This window comes from Theropithecus gelada, chromosome 16 (assembly GCF_003255815.1).
Source record: "Theropithecus gelada isolate Dixy chromosome 16, Tgel_1.0, whole genome shotgun sequence".
NCBI classification, from domain to species: domain Eukaryota; kingdom Metazoa; phylum Chordata; class Mammalia; order Primates; family Cercopithecidae; genus Theropithecus; species Theropithecus gelada.
The window spans coordinates 53,589,758-53,611,422 of record NC_037684.1 but is presented as its reverse complement, the minus strand read 5'-3'; the positions used below and the strand labels follow the sequence as shown (position 1 = coordinate 53,611,422).

The 21,665-nt window shown below is 48.0% G+C and overlaps 1 protein-coding gene across 1 annotated transcript in view; it reads right to left on the bottom strand.

Annotated features, from left to right (window-relative positions):
* RNF213 (ring finger protein 213) overlaps positions 1–21,665 on the bottom strand; it is a 134,485-nt gene that overhangs the window by 74,201 nt on the left and 38,619 nt on the right. Inside the window, exons 13-18 of the mRNA XM_025363892.1 lie at positions 13,719–13,941; positions 13,042–13,097; positions 11,129–11,282; positions 7,251–7,406; positions 5,051–5,140; positions 3,000–3,122 (exon numbers count right to left, since the gene is read on the bottom strand). Of these exons, the coding sequence (XP_025219677.1) occupies positions 3,000–3,122; positions 5,051–5,140; positions 7,251–7,406; positions 11,129–11,282; positions 13,042–13,097; positions 13,719–13,941 (802 nt within the window). The remainder of the gene's footprint in view (positions 1–2,999; positions 3,123–5,050; positions 5,141–7,250; positions 7,407–11,128; positions 11,283–13,041; positions 13,098–13,718; positions 13,942–21,665) is intronic.

Sequence of the window (21,665 nt, the reverse complement as noted above, 5' to 3'; positions counted from 1 at the left end):
TAGAATCAAAAAGTTAGATAATACATGTTGGTGAGGATATGGAGAACCCGGAAGCCTCCTATGCTGCCGGAGGGATTGAAAATGGTCCAGCTGCTGTGGGACTCGGCCCGACAGTTCTTTAAACAATTAAACATGAAGTTACCATATGATTTAGCAATTCCACATCGAGGTATACACCTAGGAGAAATGAAGACATATACCCACACATAAACATGTACACTAACATTTGTGTCAACAGATTTATAATAGCCAAAGAAGCAACCTAGATGGCCATCAATGGACAAGTGGATAAACAGGGAATAGTATTTGGCCATGGAAAGAAACGAAATACAGGTTGAGCATTCCTAATCCCAAAATCCAAAATACTCTAAAATCCAAACTTTTTGAGTATAATGATGCCACAAATGAAAAATTCAACATACAAATACTTAACACAAACTTTGTTTCATGCACAAAATTGTTAAAAATACTGTATAAAATTACCTTCAGACTATGTGCATAAGATGTATATGAAACAAGTGAATTTTGTGGTTAGACTCTGGGTCCCATCTGGAAGACATCTCATTATGTAAATACAAATATTCCAAAATTTGAAAACATCTGAAATCTAAAACACTTCTGGTCTCAAGCATTTTGGGCAAGGAATACTTAACGTATACTGACACATGCTACAATATGGATGGACTTTTGTTGTTGTTGCTTTTTGAGACAGGGCCTTGCTCTGTCCCCCAGGTTGAAGTGCAAGTGTGATCATGGCTCACTGCTGCCTTAACCTTCTGGGCCTAAGGGAGGCTTCTACCTCAGCCTCCAAAGTAGCTGGGACCATAGCTGAACCCTGCCATGCCTGGCTAATTTGTTTTGTTTTTTAGTTTTTATAGAGACAGGGCCTTACTCTGTCACCCAGGCTTGTCTTGAACTCCTGGGCTCCCAAAGTGCTGTGATTACAGGTGTGAGCAACCGTGTCCAGCCTGGATGGACTTTTAAAACATTATGCTCAGCCGGGTGCGGTGGCTCACGCCTGTAATCCCAGCACTTTGGGAGGCCAAGGCGGGTAGATCACCTGAGGTCGGGAATTTGAGACCAGCCTGACCAACGTGGAGAAACTCTGTCTCTTCTAAAAATACAAAATTAGCCAAGTGTGGTGGCACATTGTTCTTTAAACAATTAAAAGACTCTTTAAACAAAAAGAAGCTGTAATTCCAGCTACTTGGGAGGCTGAGGCAGGAGAATCACTTGAACCCGGGAGGCAGAGGTTGCAGTGAGCCAAGATCGCACCATTGCATTCCAGCCTGAGCAAAAAGAGAGAAACTTTGTCTCAAAAAAAAAACCAGGCCGGGCGCGGTGGCTCAAGCCTGTAATCCCAGCACTTTGGGAGGCCGAGACGGGCGGATCACGAGGTCAGGAGATTGAGACCATCCTGGCGAACACAGTGAAACCCCATCTCTACTAAAAAGTACAAAAAAACTAGCCGGGCGAGGTGGTGGGCGCCTGTAGTCCCAGCTACTCAGGAGGCCGAGGCAGGAGAATGGTGTAAACCCGGGAGGCGGAGCTTACAGTGAGCTGAGATCAGGCCACTGCACTCCAGCCTACGCGACAGAGCAAGACTCCGTCTCAAAAAAAAAAACAAAACAAACAAACAAAAAAACCCAACAGCAACAAAAACCATTATGCTCAGTGAAATAAGCCATACCCAAAAGGCCACATACATGATTCCATTCATATTACAGTCCAGAACAGAGAAAGCCACAGACGCCATTGTTTATGCTCAGCGATTGTTTATGGCTGCAGAGGGGAGTGGGTGGCTGGAGGGGAGGAGGAGGATGATGGCTAAAGGGGACAGGGTTTCTTTCTGAAGTGATGAAAATGCTCTGTCGTTGACTGTGGTGATGACTGTACATATCCGTGACTACCCCAAAACCTGCTGAACTGGAACTTCTCACGGATGAACCGTATGGCATATGAACGATTTCTCAACCGTGTTAACAAAAAAGGGAAAGGAAAACCTTATCAAAGGTATCACTCACTTAAAAAATTAGAACCCCTTGGTCCCCGGAATTCGATGACCTCAATGTTTCTGGACTCCCCCTGCGGAAGCAAGGCTGTGCTTGTGCGGGGGTTAAGTGTCCAGTTAGGAAACGTGAGCGGGGAGAGCCGTGGCCAGCAGGGAGCTTCTTCATGTGGCATTGCCTGGGAGACTGTTCCTGGGAGACAGGGGGGCACAATCTCTTCCCCTTTGCAGAAAATAGCTGAATAAATTGATACCATTTTCCATTTCACATATTTTGCTTCCATAAATGTTCTGTCAACCTTTGGAGTCTTTTCCCACATACCTACTGAGCAAGTGTTAACAATCAAGCAGGCCGGGCGCGGTGGCTCAAGCCTGTAATCCCAGCACTTTGGGAGGCCGAGACGGGCGGATCACGAGGTCAGGAGATCGAGACCATCCTGGCTAACACGGTGAAACCCCGTCTCTACTAAAAAATACAAAAAACTAGCCGGGCGCGGTGGCGGGCGCCTGTAGTCCCAACTACTCGGGAGGCTGAGGCAGGAGAATGGCGTGAACCCGGGAGGCGGAGCTTGCAGTCAGCTGAGATCCGGCCACTGCACTCCAGCCTGGGCGGCAGAGCGAGACTCCGTCTCAAAAAAAAAAAAAAAAAAAAAAAACAATCAAGCAAACCAGCAGGCACAACGATAACGGGGCCATCTGAGGAGCGGCCTGCAAGCCCGTTTGACTTGTGCCACACGCGCACGGCCGTGATTCCGCACAGAACACATGCAGGATGGCGTGAGCAGCAGGGACCGTGCAGCACACCGAGGAACCCGGAGAGAACCGGACTTCAGCGCCATTGCCCCGGGCGAGGGAGGAGGGTGCCCACTTCCCAATCTCTGAGTTGGCAAAGGAGCTGAGACCCAGCAGGTGCTTCATAGCCCTTAGCTGGGTCATGGCAGAACACAGCTGTGAGCCCGAATCTATTTCCCTGAGAGGAGAGCTTATTCACCTGGCAGGCTGAGCTCACGGCTTCAATGATGCATTTCTCGAAGGTCTTGGCCACACTGTCCTCTAAGCCTTCGCTGTCCCAGTGACTACTGCAGTAGGCAGTGATCTGGGAGAGGGGCTTCTCCTGCAAAAATCAAAGGGGGGTTTCAGAGCTTTTGGATGCAGCGCTCCAGTATTCTATGGGATCAAAGTGCTTTCATCATCTTTACTTTCCCACTGTTTTACCGTTTCCCCCAATTTTAAGCTTCTCCCCACCCATGCAAAGCATGTCCTTCCTGCCCCCGGCCAGTGGACCAAAGGCTAAAATTTTAAAAAGAGTCTCTTTTCCCAGTCTGCAGAAAAAGCACCTGGCTTGCCAAAACAGGTAAGTTATGAGAAATAGGTCATTTTTCCTGGTTTCTGTTTTCCCTCCAAAGATCCATTTAACAGTTACATATAGGCTAGGCACAGTGGCTCACGCCTGTAATCCCAGCACTTTGGGAGGCCGAGGTGGGTGGATCACGAGGTCAGGAGATCGAGACCAGCCTGGCTAACACGGTGAAACCCCATCTCTACAAAAAATACAAAAAATTAGCCGGGCGTAGTGGCGGGCGCCTATAGTCCCAGCTACTCGGGAGACTGAGGCAGGAGAATGGTGTGAACCTGGGAGGCGGAGCTTGCAGTGGGCCGAGATCCCGCCATTGTACTCCAGCCTGGGCGACAGAGCGTGACTCTGTCTCAAATAAATAAATAACAAAAAAAAAAGTTACATATAAAACTCTCGTATCACATAAAATTTAATTTTCCTTGAGCCTCAGGCCTTAATTCAGCATGAGGGGCATGTCTGCGTGTTCTCCACTTGTATTTCATGAGACTCCTGTCACCAACAGGCCACTCAGACTTGCTGCCTGTGGGCAGGCTTGGCCCCTCCTATGCTCGGGGCCCCATTGAGGGAGGCAGGAGGCAGATAAATCCTATGCAGACAGGGGGCGGGTCCCTGGCAAAACCCCACCTTTGAATCGAAAAGCCTGAAACCCATGGCCCAAAGTGAGAACCTCTCTCCCTGTGTGCGTGCTCTCTCCCCATTGGTTCTTGCAGAGAAATGTCTTTTTACCAATAGAATGTTGCTTTTTCCAAAACTACCTATGGCCCACCCTGCCCCCTATCTTGTGCCTATAAAGACCCCAGACTTGGTAGCGAGAGAGAAGTAGCTTGACTGGAGACAGTGACTTGACTTCAGCAGGATGGCTGGACTTCGGAGGAGAGACGGTTTAACTTTGGAAAGACGTCCTGACTTCAGGAAAGAGCCAGCCAGAGGTAGCTGGACCAGAGGAAGATTCCCCACCTGACCCATCCCCTCTCCAGCTCCCCTCTCCACGGAGAGTCATGTCCATTGCTTAATAAAATTCTTTGCCTTCACCATCCTCCAAGTGTCCAGGTGACCTCATTCTTCTTGGATGCTGGACGAGAGCTCAGGGCCCACTGAGTATGGGTACCTAAAAGAGGCTCTCACATTGGCCCTTTACCCTTGATGGCAGAGGGTAGCCACCCTAGGCAACACGACAAGGGGCCCACTGAGCTGATAACACACCACCATCCATAGACGGCAGAGCTAAGAGAGCACCTGCCCTCTGGAGCTTCGGGGGTTGCAGGCACCTCAACCTGGGCACTGCTGCAGGGCCTGCACGGAGCTTGCACTTGCCAGCTCCCAAAGCAGCTGGCCAGATGCCACACTCGCCCACGTGCTCCCTCCCACAAGGGGTTGAGCACGGCGGGCCAAGTAAACACAGCATCCCCATTGCAAGTCCAACAAAGGGGTCAGGAAAAATCTTGCACCCCCATGATGGTGAGATCCTGGGCCCTTGTTCCTCTCTGTCCTCTCAGTAAGACTCCAAAGCGCTCTTCTGGGGACAGACTGTAAGGGCTGGCTCAGAAACAGAAACACAGAGCTGTGATTCACCCCGTCCCTGCCCACGAGAGGCACCGCTGAGATCTCTTGGCTGTCGCTAATGGTCTGGGGTTCTCCAGCTTGCCTTCACGCCCTGGAAAAGAATGTCCCCCAACTTCTCCTACCTGTTTGAGCCTCCATTCCATGTCTTCCAGCAACGACTCCTTCCAGCCATGCTCCACGGGGAAGTGGATTTCCACCAGCCGCCTCCAGACCTGCAAAACCCAAACACAAGTCACACCCACGCTCACGACTAAACGCCACAGCACGCTCCCATGAAGGGAGAAAGGCAGCATTACGGCAATACAGAGAGCACGGGACTACGCGAACGCCAGGGCTCTCCTCAACCTTCATCAACAGTGAGCCGTGCTAGTGGCAGGTCACAGCAGCCCAGGATGGCTTTCTGGAATCCGAGACCCAACCAGGGGCCACTACTGGTCTTCCTACTGCACAACTGGCTTTTTATTCTGAAATGATTTATCTCTAACGTTATATTTTGAAAATTTTTGAACTTTCAAAAAGGTCACAAGAATAACACACCACCACCCACATTCATTCAACTCCAGACCTGAGCTGTTCACGTTTCACACAGCTGCTTTCACTTTTCCTCTCCCCTCCTTGCTCTCTCTTCAGACTCTTCGCATAAATTAGCATTTTTTCTCCCAAACCGTTGGAAAGCAAGCTGCAGGCATCATGGCGTCTTGCCACTACATACCTGGGCAGGGTCTCACAAGACCCTAGCCCTTCTCTGCACAACACTAGTGCAGGTTTCCCACTCAGGACGTGCAACGTGGAGAGGAGGACGCTGCCCCCAGGAAGTGGTCTCCACCCCAGTTCCTCTCGGGCTCCAGCTCCTGTCCTGACTGGATCCTAGATCCTCCTGGGACACATACTGTACTTCCTTATCACATCTCTTTTCTGCATTTACTTACCACATCTCTTTTCTTTTTTTTTGAGACGGAGTCTCGCTCTGTCGCCCAGGCTGGAGTGCTGTGGCCGGATCTCAGCTCACTGCAAGCTCCGCCTCCCGGGTTTACGCCATTCTCCTGCCTCAGCCTCCGGAGTAGCTGGGACCACAGGCGCCCGCCACCTCGCCCGGCTAGTTTTTTGTATTTTTTAGTAGAGACGGGGTTTCACCGTGTTAGCCAGGATGGTCTCGATCTCCTGACCTTGTGATCCGCCCATCTCAGCCTCCCAAAGTGCTGGGATTACAGGCTTGAGCCACCGCGCCCGGCTTCACATCTCTTTTCTAGAAGAGTTCTCTGGTCATTTTTTTTTCTTTTTTCTTTTAACAGGTTGACAGTTTTGAAAAGATCAGGCCAACTGTTTTGTAGACTGTCTTTTGACCTGATTTGTCTCGTAATTTCCCCATGATTTGTTTCAGATTAAAATATTTTTGGCAGGGACACTATGAGGTTGAACCACATGAAAATGCACTGTAAAAAAATACTTTAAGAGACAGGGTCTCGCTCCGTCACCTGGGTTGGAGTGCAGGGGTGCAGTCATAGCTCACTGCAACCCTGACCTCCCGGGTTCAAGCCATCCTTCCACCTAGGCTTCCTAAAGAGCTGGGGTTACAGGCATCAGCCACCGTGCCCAGCCAAAAATGAAAATGAACTTTTCTCAGGTCAGGCATGTTCGAATATCCGTCACCTCCACCACCACCATTATCTCCATAATCTCCACCACCGTCACCTCCACCACCACCACCACCACCACCACAATCACCACCATCATCACCATCACCTCCACCACCATCACCTCCACCACTACCATCACCATCACCTCCACCATCACCACCTCTACCACCACCACCTCCATTACCTCCATCATCGCCTCCACCACCATCACCTCCACCACTACCACAATCACCACCATCACCTCCACCACCACCATCACCTCCACAACCATCACCTCCACCACCACCACCATCACCACCATCATCACCATCACCTCCACCACCATCACCTCCACCACCACCGCCTCCATTACCACCATCATCACCGTCACCTCTCCTTCACCATCTCCATGACCATCATCACCACCATCACCTTCACCATCATCACCTCTATCATCACCATCACCACAGGGACGGTGCCCAGCCAGCGGACACCAGGCAGTGCAGCAGCACTTTGCACCTGGCATCTGTCTGCCTCAGAGTCACCCTGCCAGGTAGACCGGAGCAACTCCATTTTGTAGATGAAGAACCGAGGCTCAGGTGAAGGCCAACTGCCTCTGGCCAGCAGCCTATAACCCATGATTTGAGGCCACAAGGAATCACGATCATTCACATCCCTACCCAGAAGCCTTTGGCCAAACGCTTACCTCAATTTCCTTGCGGTATGTGAAGGAGACACCTGAATATACGAGCATGTTATTTGTAAAAACTTCTCGGAGCCACCTTTTCGTAGCAGCAAGGGTCCCTTGGAAGACTGTTTGGACTGAATTATTTCCAGTTGCATCTCCCTGTCCTGCAGTATCCTGTTGTCACACAAGAGGGAGAGTCAGTCATCCTCGGCTGTGGACTCAGGTTCCCGGCGAGACGCTGCCCCCACTCCTCTGCCCCCTGCTGGCACAGGCCGCTCAAGGAGTGGCTACGATGGTGGGACCACAGACCTGGGCAGAAGCCCACATTCCCAAAGCACCTCCATTCCCCAGGGGTTTCTGGGTTCACCCTGAACGTGGGTGATACGGGAGAAAAGAGGGAGGGAGGAAATGGCATCTGGGTGTTCCCCTGAAAGCCCAGGCAGCCTCGGTCCTGCCAACGAGCAGGTTCCCAGGATGTGACTAGGAGACTGAGGGGGAAAAGCACACCCCAGAGAGGGTCCCTGCAGACTCCCAGGCCTGCTCCTTAGACACAGGAGACAGCCAGGCTCCTGACCCAGAGGTAAACCTGGGTCCCCTTCCCACTGAGCTCCCAACACGCCCTCCCACTACCTCCATGCCAGACCCACCAGACCCGAGGGAAAACCCCTCTTCCCTTGGGCTCGAAGCCTCCTGTAATGCCTCCCTTCTCTCCCCTGCCTTCCTCTTCCTCCCTCTCCTTCCTCCTTCCTCCCTCCGCCTCCCCGTCTTCCCCAGAAGCACATTTCCCAGGAAGCACACAGGTCAGGGGTCGGCGACCCCTCCTGGGAGGAGCCCCATAGTCCTGGACTAACTCATGGTCTTTTTCTCTTTCTTCTTTTGAGACAGAGCCTCACTCTGTCACCCAGGCTGGAGCACAGCGGCGCAATCTCAGCTCACTGCAACCTCCACCTCCTGGGTCCAAGTGATTCTCCTGCTTCAGCCTCCCAAGTAGCTGGGATTACAAGTGCATGCCACCACACCTGGCTAATTTTTGTATTTTTTAGTAGAGACAGGGTTTCACCACGTTGGCCAGGCTGGTCTCGAACGCCTGACCTCTGGTTATCCGCCTGCTTTGGCCTTCCAAAGTGCTGGGATTACAGGTGTGAGCTACCACACCCAGCCAAGCGTGTGATCTTTTTTTTAAGCACAAAAAAGATCACATTGTGCAAGTATATCAGGAGCCACAGAACCTGGATGCGCTCAGGCACTCACTGGAAGCACTGAGAGGCCCTCGAGGCAGCTGGGCAAGTGGACAGGGCTGCTGCTGGGCGGGGCTGCCCGAGAGTGGAAGAGAGGAAGAGCCCACAGCAGGCAGGGGAACACAGTGTCACTAGCTCTGGGAAGGGCCAAGATGGGAAGATACAGGCAGGAGCTTTCAAAGCATGAAAGAGGGGTCAGGATGCAGGTGCTGCCATGAAAGAGAAAGGGAGAGCCTGCAGAGGGGGCTGGGTGCGGGGATGACTACGGCACAGCACGCAGGGGGAGGGGGCTGGCAGAAAACGAAACAGGCACTGCTGAGGGTTCCCCCAATGGCACAGCTCCTTCTAGAACAATTCCCCAATGGCACAGCTCCTTCTAGAACAATCCAGCAGCACAGGGCTGGGCAGCGATGGCCAATAACAACAAACTTAACGATTGCCCAATCCAGAGCCTGACATGGGCACCTTGTTCTCCCAAGTGTCTGTCAACCCTGGAGCCTTCACAGCAGCACTCACCCAAAGGTTTCTTCAATGCGCATCATGTATTTTTGCTTTGTTTAACTTTAGTATTTGAAAAGGTTTTTTTGTTTGTTTGCTTTTATGGCACAGGTAGAGAGTATTTTGTCCATAATATGGATTCAACTTATCTGAGATACCAGCCAACATTCAAGATAGTTATTTCTGTAGAAAATACACCCTAAGTAACTGACAAATTCCTTAAACACAGTTTCTGTGGAAGTTGGCAGCTGTCAGTGGTGGTTTAAATAGCAGCCACTCCAGAGAACGTGATCATCTCACCAATAATATTCATTTTTAAACTGTGTCTGTGGTACTTTAACACAAGAAAACTGAAAGGAAGAAAGTTAAAATATACACTTAATTGTTTTCTCACACTAACATCACAGTTCTAACTTGAAGTAAGATTTAAAAAAATGATCAGGCCGGGCGCGGTGGCTCACACCTGTAATCCCAGCACTTTGGGAGGCCGAGGCGGGCGGATCACGAGGTCAGGAGATCGAGACCATCCTGGCTAACACAGTGAAACCCCGTCTCTACTAAAGAATACAAAAAATTAGCCAGGTGTAGTGGCGAGCGCCTATAGTCCCAGCTACTCGGGAGACTGAGGCAGGAGAATGGCGTGAACCCAGGAGGCCGAGGTTGCAGTAAGCTGCGATTGTGCCACTGCACCCCAGCCTGGGCGACAGACTAAGACTCCGTCTCAAAAAAAAAAAAAAAAATGATCAGCCAGGTGTGGTGGCTCACGCCTGTAATCCCAGCACTTTGGGAGGCTGAGGCAGGCAGATCACCTGAGGTCAGGAGTTCGAGGCCAGCCTGACCAACATGGAGAAATCCCGTCTCGACTAAAAATACAGAATTAGCCAGGTATAGTGGCGCATGCCTGTAATCCCAGCTACTTGGGAGGCTGAGGCAGGAGAATCGCTTGAACCTGGGAGGCGGAGGTTGTAGTGAGCCAAGATCACGCCATTGCACTACAACCTGGGCAACAAGAGCAAAACTCCATCTCAAAAAGAAAAAAAAACAAAAAAAAGATTGTGCCGGGTACAGTGGCTCAGGTCTGCAATCCCAGTACTTTGGGAGGCCAAGGAAGGCGGATCACGTGAGGTCAGGCGTTCAAGACCAGCCTGGCCAACATGGTGAAAGCCCATCTCTACTAAAAATACAAAAATTAGCTGGGCGTGGTGGTGGGTGCCTGTAGTCCCAGCCACTTGGGAGGCGGAGGCAGGAGAATCACTTGAACCCAGGAGGCAGAGATTGCAGTGAGCCAAGATCACACCACTGCACTCCTGCCTGGGCAACAAGAGTGAAACTCCATCTCAAAAAAACAAACAAACACAAACAAATGACCAGTCTAAACATTAAATCTTACATCGCTTTCGAACTGAAGCTCATGAACTCAAACGGGTGAAAGCTGCACAGAGACGAGAAAGAAGGAATTGCTGATGCCTGCGACCACACAGAGCTCAGAGACATGACTCTGATCCCTGCGACCACACAGACAGAGCTCAGAGACATAGGGCTGAGTGGGGAAAGTCAGAGGCAGAAGGGTCAAAGCTGGAAGACAGGGGAAACTGATCCATGGGAGGTCACAACAGTGGCTTTCTTCGGGAGGGAGGAGCTGGGTCGTTCTGCTGTTGGACCTGGGACGTGGCATGCAGCGGGGGACAGATGTGTGACGCTATGGCCTTTGTCACCATATTCAAGCTACAATGTAAAGAAGGTGGGAAAGACCATGTTTGGACATGTATTTTTTGGGAGGAAAATGGTCCGCATAGTTGTCTGCAAACAACAGAATCAAGAAAAAAGAAAAGGCATCTTCTCCACGTGGCATTGCCTGGTCTCCAGCCCCTACGCCAGCTCTCTGGTTTCCCCATGGCCAGCTGGTGGCCACACTTAACTCCCTGCCTCCCTCCCATGAGAGCCCAAGGAGGCAGAAGGGCAGACCCTGGCCCACTGACAGCCCCACACCCAGAACAGAACCCAGCATCAAGCAGGTGCACAAGAAATGTCCACTGCTGGAATCCACCGCTCCATCTCATCCCAGCACCTCAGAATCAGACTGTTTCCTTTCCAGATTGAGGTTGCTTGAAATTCCACACCTATCCCCGGTGTGATACTTTGTGTGTTGACTCCACTTACCACCAGAGATAGAAGTATAATCATCCTGCAGACAATCTCGGCAGATAAGGCTGGCAGCTCATAAAACTCATGTGTCTTTGTGCTGCTGCAGACGGCTTCATGCAGTTTCAGACACACCGTCAGGTAGGATGGTGACAAGGCCTCCTCGGGAATCCTGCCCCGCAAAGAGTTAAGAGAAATCCCGGCCAGGATTTAGGAGAAGTCAGAAAATGGTAACTATTGATGACGAGCCCCTTCCTTTAAAATAACTAACAACAGGGCATTTGTTTGACCTTATCTAGGTTAACGTCTGGAAAATCACAATCAGTCCTGAACTTGTGACTAAGATAAAAAAAGAAGGAAAATCTTCTTGTTTTGTCTCTGTAGTCTCAACTGTTCTAACCAAAGCAAGTCCAAACACCCCTCAGTGCGTTCTGGGATGTGAAAAAAGCAAAGAGATGTGTATCACTAGACATTAAAATACGACATAAATTTGAAAAAATATTCAGAAAGAAACAGAAAGGAGGGAGGAAGAGAAAGAAATAGAAGAAGAGCGTGCAGCCTGTGTGAAATTGGCTCCAGCTCTGCCGGACCTGGGTTTTGTGTTTTCTGAGGGACACATGGACAGAGCAGGGACTGAGGAGGAGCCTTAGGAGGGACTCAGGAGGGACTTGGGAGGAGACTTAGGAGGGACTCAGGAGGAGCCTCAGGAGGGACTTAGGAGGAGCCTTAGGAGGGACTCGGGAGGGACTCAGGAGGGACTTAAGAGGACACTTAGGAGGAGCTTAAGAGGAGAGTTGATGGAGGGGGCTGGAAAGGCGGTGTAAGAAAGGACTCCCTGGGCGGAGGCGGTGACACACAGCGGTGGGGAGGTAGGGAGCTTGTGGGGGGGGGATCCTGAAGTCACAGGTGCTGGATCAACATCAGCAGAGACGTGAACAAAGGAGGTGAACAGAGACTGGAAGTGCCCAAACCGCTCAGAGAACAGCTCAGACAACACGCATCCCATTGCTCGCTGGGACATTTCAGTGGCCCTGCATTCTGTCTGCTGACCCCTCACGGTATCAGAGGTCACAAATTTGCAGGAGCAAATGATTTTGGAAAATTATATAAAGCTACCTTTGATTTTTATCTTAAACTAAGTATTGAAAAAATGCAAAACACCCACCATGCATATGCAGTACCATGACCGTTTACAAGGAAGGGAAAAATGTATAGGAAAAAAGACCGGAGGGAGATAAACCCAAATCTTAGCAGCTGAAATCTGTTATTTCTCTTAAAAAAAAAAAAAAAAAAAACACAGAGGGCCGGGCGTGGTGGCTCATGCCTGTAATCCCAGCACTTTCGGAGGCTGAGACAGGCGGATCACCTGAGGTCAGGAGTTCGAGACCAGCCTGTCCAACATGGTAAAACTCTGTCTCTGCTAAAAATACAAAAATTAGCTGGGCGTGGTGGCACGTGCCTGTAATCCCAGCTCCTCAGGAGGCTGAGAAAGGAGAATCACTTGAACCCGGGAAGCAGAAGTTGCAGTGAGCCAAGATCACGCCATTGCACTCCAGCTTGGGCAACAAGAGAGAGACTCCATCTCAAACAAACAAACAAAAATTAGCTGGGCGTGGTGGGTGTGCCTGTAATCCCAGCCACTCGGGAGGCTGAGTTGGGAGAATCACTTGAACCAGGAGATAGAGGTTGTAGTGAGGTGAGGTCGCGTCACTACACTCCAGCCTGGGCAACAGAGTGAGACTCTGTCTAAAAAACAAACAAACAAACAAACAAAAGACAACTATATTAATAACCTGAGAAGAGAAGTGGATCACACATTAATTTATGACGCTGTTACAACAGCCAATGTGGGGCGCGGCCAATCGTAAGGGTCACAGGAAGCCCCTGGGGGTCTCATGTGAGGGACAGACTGCATTGTGCTTCCCACTTACTTGTCCTGGTAAGTGTCCAGGAGGTGCAACAGCATTTTTAAAATGTTCAGAACATCCTAAGGCAGAGAAAAAAAAAAAGGGACAGAAGATTGAATCACAATACCATTGTCATTGCTAAAACAGAGCTGAACAAAATCCAACATCAGTATGGTATACATTGTTTCCTTCCTACAAACAAATTTTAAGGTGCTCACATACTAATCTTACCTCTTTTATAGATAAAACTCAGGATTTAAACTTATACCATTTTCTCCACCAAAAAATGTGAAAGGAAAAATGGCAGCTATGAAGTACATCACATGAGACCTTCTTTTTTTTTTTTTTGAGACGGAGTCTTGCTCTGTAGCCCAGGCTGGACTGCAGTGGCACTATCTTGGCTCACTGCAAGCTCCGCATCCCGGGTTCACACCATTCTCCTGCCTCAGCCTCCCGGGTAGCTGGGACTACACGTGCCCACCACCATGCCTGGCTAATTTTTTTGTATTTTTAATAGAGATGGGGTTTCACTGTGTTAGCCAGGATGGTCTCGGCCTCCCAAAGTGCTGGGATTACAGGTGTGAGCCACCGCGCCCAGCCCACTGTCTGTTTTTTAGGAATAAGAATCTTGACGGCTCCATGTTTAGTATCTAGTCTGCTTTCGCTAAGCCAGGACTCCAGAGCCAACTTCAGAAACAAACCTGCATATTCCGGGAGGAGATTTTCTGAAGTCCCCGCAGGCGGTAGTAAGTTCCTAGAAAACAGTCCAGGACATGAGCAGGAAAATGACCCAGGTGCTCAATGAAGTTTTCCATATACGGAACCAGGTGACTCAGAGGTAGCAGACTAAACCAGGATCGGAAGAGGGGCTCATCCACGCTCAGCAAATGCTCATTCTGGCGCATAAACCGAAGTAAGCAGCTCCTGCACGAGAGAAATCAGGACGGAGAAAAGAGACGCCATGAGATCAGTGAGGGAAGATGGAGGAAACCCACGCTGGAGGGACAGAAACAGTCCCAATTTCAAAAATGATGTAAATACTCCTTAGGGCCAGGCGTGGTGGCGCACACCTGAATCCCAAGGCCGACTCGGGAGGATCACTTGAGCCCAGGAGCTTGAAACCAGCCTGGGAAACCTAGTGAGGCCCTGTCTCTACTTTAATAAATAAAATAAAGGCTATGTGGAAAACAAAAATATGCAGTGAATCAAATGAAAAGTACAGAATATCCTATTGAGAATTAACTTAATGGCTGGGCACGGTGGCTCACGCCTGAATCCCAGCACTTTGGGAGGCTGAGGCGGGTGGATCAGTTGAGGTTAGGAGTTTGTGACCACCCTGGCCAACATGGTGAAACTGCGTCTCTACTAAAAATACAAAAATTAGCCAGGCATGTTGGTGGGAGCCTATAATCCCAGCCACTCAGGAGGCTGAGGCAGAAGAATCGCTTGAGCCCTGGAGGCAGAGATTGCAGTAAACCAAGATCATGCCACTGCACTCCAGCCTGGGCGACAGAGTGAGACTCTGTCTCAAAAAAAAAAAAAGAGAGAAAAGGAGAATTAACTTAATATATAATTCAGAATACAGAACAAGAATTCACTGCTGGCTATTCTGGGCACACTCTTATGGGGTAGCCCTGTTCCACAAGAAGCAGTAATATTAAAAAAAATAGTAATAAAACCAGGCTGGGTGCAGTGGCTCACATCTGTAATCCCAACACTTAGGGAGGCTGAGGCAGGCAGATCACCTGAGGTTGGGAGTTCGAGACCAGCCTGACCAACATGGAGAAATCCCATCTCTACTAAAAATCCTAAATTAGACAGGTGTGGTGGCGCACACCTGCAATCCCAGCTACTTGGGAGGCTGAGGCAGAAGAATCAGTTGAACCCGGGAGGTGGAGGTTGTGGTGAGCCGAGATCATGCCATTGCATTCCAGCCTGGGCAACAAGAGCAAAACTCTGTCTCAAAAAAAAAAAAAAAAAAAAAGTAATAAAATCAAAAAGAAAAAAAAAAAAAGAAGAGTTCACTGCTGGCTGCAGTGGCTCATGCCTGTAATCCCCACAATTCGGGAGGCCAAAGTAGGAGGATGGATAGCTTGAGGCCAGCAGTTTGAGATCAGCATGGGCAACATAGCAAGATTCCATCGCTATAAATAAATAAATAAATAAATAAATAGAATTCACTGAGATGGATGAACCTTGACAACGCTATGCTCAGTGAAATAAGCCAGACATGAAAGGACAAATCCTGTGTGATTCCACTCATGTGAGGTCCCCAGAGAAGTCAAAATCCTAGAGAGAGAGAGGAGAACGGTGGTTACCAGGAGGAGGGGGAATGGGGAGGTTGTTTCATGGGGACGGAGTTTCAGCTGAGGAAGCTGAGTTCTGGAGGCGGACGGTGCTGACGGCTGCACGACGGTGTGAATGTACTTAGTGCCAGGGAACTGTGCCCTGAAAAGGAGTTAACATGGTAAACTGGAGATTATGTATATTTTACAATAAAAAGGTAATATCCCAATAATTAAGCCTCTTAATTATTATTATTAAGTTTTTTTTTGAAATGGAGTCTCACTCTGTCGCCCAGGCTGGAGTGCAGTGGCGCGATCTCCGCTTACTGCAAGCTCCGCCTCCTGGGCTCATGCCATTCTCCTGCCTCATCCTCCCGAGTAGCTGGGACTACAGGCGCCCGCCACCATGCCTGGCTAATTTTTTGTATTTTTAGTAGAGACAGGGTTTCACCATGTTAGCCAGGATGGTCTTGATCTCCCGACCTCATGATCCACCTGCCTCAGCCTCCCAAAGTGCTGGAATTACAGGCATGAGCCACCGCGCCCGACCAAACCTCTATTATTAACGAGTATCCAGGATCAAACAGCCCAAGTGTGCTCAGCGAAGGCCCTTAAATAATGCTGCTTCTGGAACACAGTACTGGAGACCCAAAATGTTGACAATGGGAAAGAAAGAAAGCAAGGTTCCCCAGAAGTAACAGAAGTTATGAAAAACATATCAATAAAGGTTCACTGCATACTAAAGGCCACTTTTACCTGAAAGACTGATCTTTAGGAACAATGCTACTGTAGACTTTTCAAGAGATTTAAAGATAAGTACATAAAAATAGCAATAATAATAAAAGGTACTCTATATGTCTACTATATCTAGCCTTTCTAGGTAAATATGGACCATCCATGGGTCTGACTATATTGATTGTTTTCTCTCTTGATCATCTAGTGGCCTCTTCTGTTATCAGGGGCTGAGTTAATAGTTTAGATGAATTACAGCTTTGTTGTAGCTTTAATTAGAATTGGTTCCCAAGGGCTGGCCAGGCACAGTGGGTGGCTCATGCCTGTAATCCCAGCACTTTAGGAGGCTGAGGCAGGCAGATCACTTGAGGCCAGGAGTTCAAGACCAGCCTGGCCAACATGGCAAAACCCATCTCCACTAAAAATACAAAAATTAGCCCCATGTGATATGTGATTACATGCACCTGTAGTCCCAGCTACTTGGGAGGCTGAGGCACAAGAATCACTTGAACCTGGGAGGCGGAGGTTGCAGTGACCAGAGATCATGCCACTGCACTCTAGCCTGGGCAACAAAGCAGAATTGTGAAAGAAGAAAGAAATAAAGAGAGAAAGAAAAGGAAAAGAATTGGTTTCCAAAGGCTTTTACATCTTCTAAAGGCAAGACCATAACACTGCCTTTAACAGAAGTTGGGATCCAGGGGCGGAGAGCAACTGCCTCATTTTTTCTGCTGTCCCCAGTCTTTGGCATTCAGCAGGCTCTGAGCATCATGCTTTACAAGGGGTCGTCTCTTTCCGTTCTCCAGCCACTTTCCCAACTGCATGGTCACTGTCTTGTTCTCACTGCAAGGCCCAGAATGCTGCAGTCATTACCTCTGCTCTCCTGCCCTATCTTCAGACCTTAGCAGATTCTGTGGCCCACACCTCCAAGCTGGGGAAGGAGGAATTTCCAGAGCTCTCTCATCAATAGGACTTACTAACGTGTTAACTGCCTGCCTCTCCAGCTAGAATGCAAGTTCCACACGGCTAGGAGCCGCTGTCTGTTTTGAGCAGTGCTGTACACCCTGTGCCTTGAGTAGTACTTCCTGGCACAAGGAGGGTGCCCTTCAAGTATTCGTCCAGTGAGTGAATGAATACATTCTAGCACATTAATAAGAAAAAGACCATTTCAAGGCCAAAATAATCTATTTTGCTTAGAAGGGTTAACCTGTGGTCATTATGACAGTTCTATTAAATAACCCAGTATTCAGTATTTCATAGAGATTATATACTTAAAGAGAATGTTTGTGGTTACCTGTCAGGAATCTGAAAATACAGATGCTTTTATTTCAACTTTTAGGGAATCTGGACTTCTACCACTGCAGCCTTGACCTCCCCGGCTCAGGCGATCCTCCCATGTAAGCCTCCCAAGTGGCTGGGGGTACAGGTATACCAGAACATGCCCAACTCTTTTGTTTGTTTTTTGTAAAGATCGGGTTCTCCTACGTTGCCCAGGCTGGTCTTGAACTCCTGGCCTCAAGTGATCCTCCTGTCTGGGCCTCCCAAACTACTGGAATTATAGGCATGAGCCACCAAGCCCAGCTGCTTTTAGTATTTTTAAACTGACATATAATAATGGTACATATTTATGGAGAACAGTGTTATATTTCCATATATGTAGATAATACGTACTATATACAAATGTTTGCATACATTATGCAGTGTATGCATATAGAGAATACATTTTGTGCACTGTATATACATATAAATATATGTCTACAATGTATACCATGTACAATGTATACAGTCTGTAATCTGTACAAATATGTGTATACAACATATATGTATACAATGTGTAATGTGTAAAAATCAGGGTAATTAGCATATCTATCTCAAACACTTGTGTTGCAAACATTCAAACTCCACTCTTCTAGCTATTTGAAAAACATAATAAATTGTAAATTACAGTCGTTCCATACTGTTCTAGGACCCTAGAACTTATTCGTCCTATCTAGCCATATTTTTGTATCCACTAGCCAACCTTTGGCTAGCCCTCTCCCCATCCTTCCTTGCCTCTCGTAACTACTATTCTACTCTCTCCTTCTAGAAGATCAACTCTTTTCACGACCACGTATGAGTGGGAACGTGCAGTATTTATCTTTCTGTGCCTGGCTTATTTCACTTAACGTCATCTCCTCCAAGCTCATCCATGTTGCCACGAAAGACAGAATTTCATTCTTTTTGGTGGCCAAATAGTATTCTCTTGTGTGTATAGAAAACACTTTCTTCATCCACTCATCTGCAGGTGGATACTCAGGTGGATTCCATATCATGGCTATTGAGTGTTACAATAAATATAGGAGTGCAGCTCTCTCTTCAACATACTGATTTCCTTTACTTGGGATGTATCCCCAGCCGTACGATTGCTGGATCATACGGTAGTTCTATTTGTGGTTTTTGGAGGAACCTTTATACTGTTCTCCACAGTGGCAGTACTAATTTACATTCCTACATTGTGTAAGAGTTTCTCTTTCCCACATACTCAGGGGCATTTATTTTTTGTCTTTTTGATCACAGCTATTCTAACTTGGGTAAGAACATCTCATTGGGGTTTTGATTTGCATTTCCCTAATTTAATGATGCTGATCATTTTTTCATATACTTGTTGGTCAGCTGTGTGTCTTCTTTTGAGATGACTACTCAACTCATTTGTCCATTTTAAAATCTAACTTTTTCTGTTCACTTGTTTGAGTTCCTTAAATTCCCCTACCCGATGCGTAGATGGCAACTATTTTCCCCCATTCCGTAGACTGTCTCTTCACTCTGTTGATAGTTTCCTTTGCTGCGCAGAAGCTTTTTGATTTGATGTAATCCCATTTATCTCACTTCACTTTGTTGCCTGTACTTTTAAGGACTTCTCCATAATTTTTCTCCAATCTTTGCCCAGACCTAGGCAATACCATTCTAGACATGGGAACAGGCAAAGATTTCATGACAAAGACACCAAAAGCAATCACAAGAAAGGCAAAAATTGACAAATGAGAACTAAACTGAGGAGCTTTTGCACAGCAAAAGAAACTATCCACAGAGTAAACAGATGACCCACAGAATGGGAGAAAATTTTTGCAAAATATGCGTCTGACACAGGCGTAATATCCAGCATCTGTAAGGAATATACACACATTTACAAGAAAAAAAAAAAGCCATTAAAAAGTGGGCAAAGGACATGAACAGACACTTTTCACAAGAAGACATTCATATGGCTAACAGGCATATGAAAAAAAGTTCAGCCAGGCGTGGTGGCTCACGCCTGTAATCCAGGCACTTTGGCAGGTTGAGGCGGGTGGATCACGGGGTCAGGAGATCGAGACCATCCAGGCTAACACAGTGAAACCCCATCTCTACTAAAAATACAAAAAAATTAGCCGGGTGTGGTGGTGGGCACCTGTAGTCCCAGCTACTCAGGCGGGAGAATGGCATGAACCCGGGAGGCGGAGCTTGCAGTGAGCCGAGATCACGCCACTGCACTCCAGCCTGGGCGATAGAGCAAGACTCCATCTCAAGAAAAAAAAAAGCTCAACATCACTGATCATTAGAGAAATGCAGATGAAAATCACAATGAGGACGGGCGCGGTGGCTCACACCTGCAATCTCAGCACTTTGGGAGGCCAAAATGGGTGGATCACTTGAGGTCCGGAGTTTGAGACCAGCCTGGCCAACATGGTGAAACCCCGTTTCTACTAAAAATACAAAAATTAGCCAGGCAAGGTGAGGCGCCTGTGGTGCCAGCTACCCAGGAGACTGAGGCAGGAGAATCACTTGAACCTGGGAGGTAGAGGTTACAGCGAGCCAAGATTGTGCCACTGCAATCCAGCCTGGGTGATAAAGCGAGACTCCAAAACAAAACAAAACAAAACAAAACAAAACAAACCACAATGAGGCCAGGCGTGGTGGCTCATGCCTGTAATCCTAGTACTTTGGGAGGCTGAGGCAGGTGGATCACTTGAGGTCAGGAGTTCAAGATCAGCCTGGTCAACATGGTGAAACCCCGTCTCTACTAAAAATACAAAAATTAGCCGGGTATGGTGGCGCACACCTCTAATCCCAGCAGAATCGCTTGTGCCCAGGAGGCACAGGCTGCAGAGAGCTGAGATCATGCCACTGCACTCTAGCCTGGGTGACAGAGCCAGACTCTGTCTCTAAAAAAAAAAAAAATACAGTGAGATACCATCTTAACACCAGTCAGAATGGCTGCTATTAAAAGGTCAAAAATTAAAAGATGCTGGAGAAGTTGCAGAGCAAAAGGAATGCTTATGCACTGTTAGTGGGAGTGTAAATTAGTTCAACCATTGTGGAAAACAATGTGGTAATTCCACAAATGCCATTCACTCCAGCAATCCCATGACTAAGTATGTAACAAAAACAATGTAAATCGCTCACTTATAAACAAACACGCCCATGTATGTTCACTGCAGCACAACTCACAGTAGCAAAGACATGGAATCAAACTAAATGCGCATCAATGGTGGACTGGATAAAGAAAATGTGGTACATACACACCATGGAATACTATGCAGCCCTGAAAAAGAATGAGATCAGCTCCTTTGCGGGAACATGGATGGAGTTGGAGGCCATTATCCTTAGCAAATTAACTCGAACAGAAAATCAAATACCACATGTTCTTGCTTACAAGTGGGAGCTAAATGATGAGAACACAGGGACACAGAGAGGGGAACAACACACACTGGGGTTTATCGGAGGGGGAGGATGGGAAGAGGGAGAGGATCGGGAAACATAACTAATGGGTACTAGGCTTCATATTTGGGTCATGAAATAATCTGTACAAAAAAAACCACCTAACACAAGTTTATCTATGTAACAAACCTGCACATGTACTCCTGAACTTAAAAATTAAAAAATAGGCCGGGCGCGGTGGCTCAAGCCTGTAATCCCAGCACTTTGGGAGACCGAGGCGGGTGGATCATGAGGTCACGAGATCGAGACCATCCTGGCTAACATGGTGAAACCCCGTCTCTACTAAAAAATACAAAAAACTAGCCGGGCGAGGTAGCGGGCGCCTGTAGTCCCAGCTACTCGGGAGGCTGAGGCAGGAGAATGGCGTGAACCCGGGAGGCGGAGCTTACAGTGAGCTGAGATCCGGCCACTGCACTCCAGCCTGGGTGACAAAGTGAGACTCTGTCTCAAAAAAAAAAAAAAAAAAAAAAAAATTAAAAAATAAATAAATAAACAAACTTTTTCTGGTAATATTTTCTTGGGCTAAAGGGGAGGTCATTATGTTTGGATCAGAGGTCAGGATTATATATATCGCCAATATTCCTCTCCTATAAGCCTGCATTATGCAAAGGTATAAATGGCTTAGAGTTCGCAATGCCTTTGACCTAGCAGTTCCACTTATAGGGATCTATCTCAGTGAAGCCATTGGACAGAGAAAGCTAAGGATGCTTATGAAAGCACACTGACAAAACGAAACTGCACAAACAACCACACATCCCATAACAGAGAACTGGCTCAATACAAGGCTGACACTCTCTCTGGCTGGAAGGCTAAGCAATGTTTATCTTAATAACATAGATAGGGATTTGCTGACAGAAAAAAAGTTGTCCACAGAATACTGTTAAGAGGAAAAATCAGGTT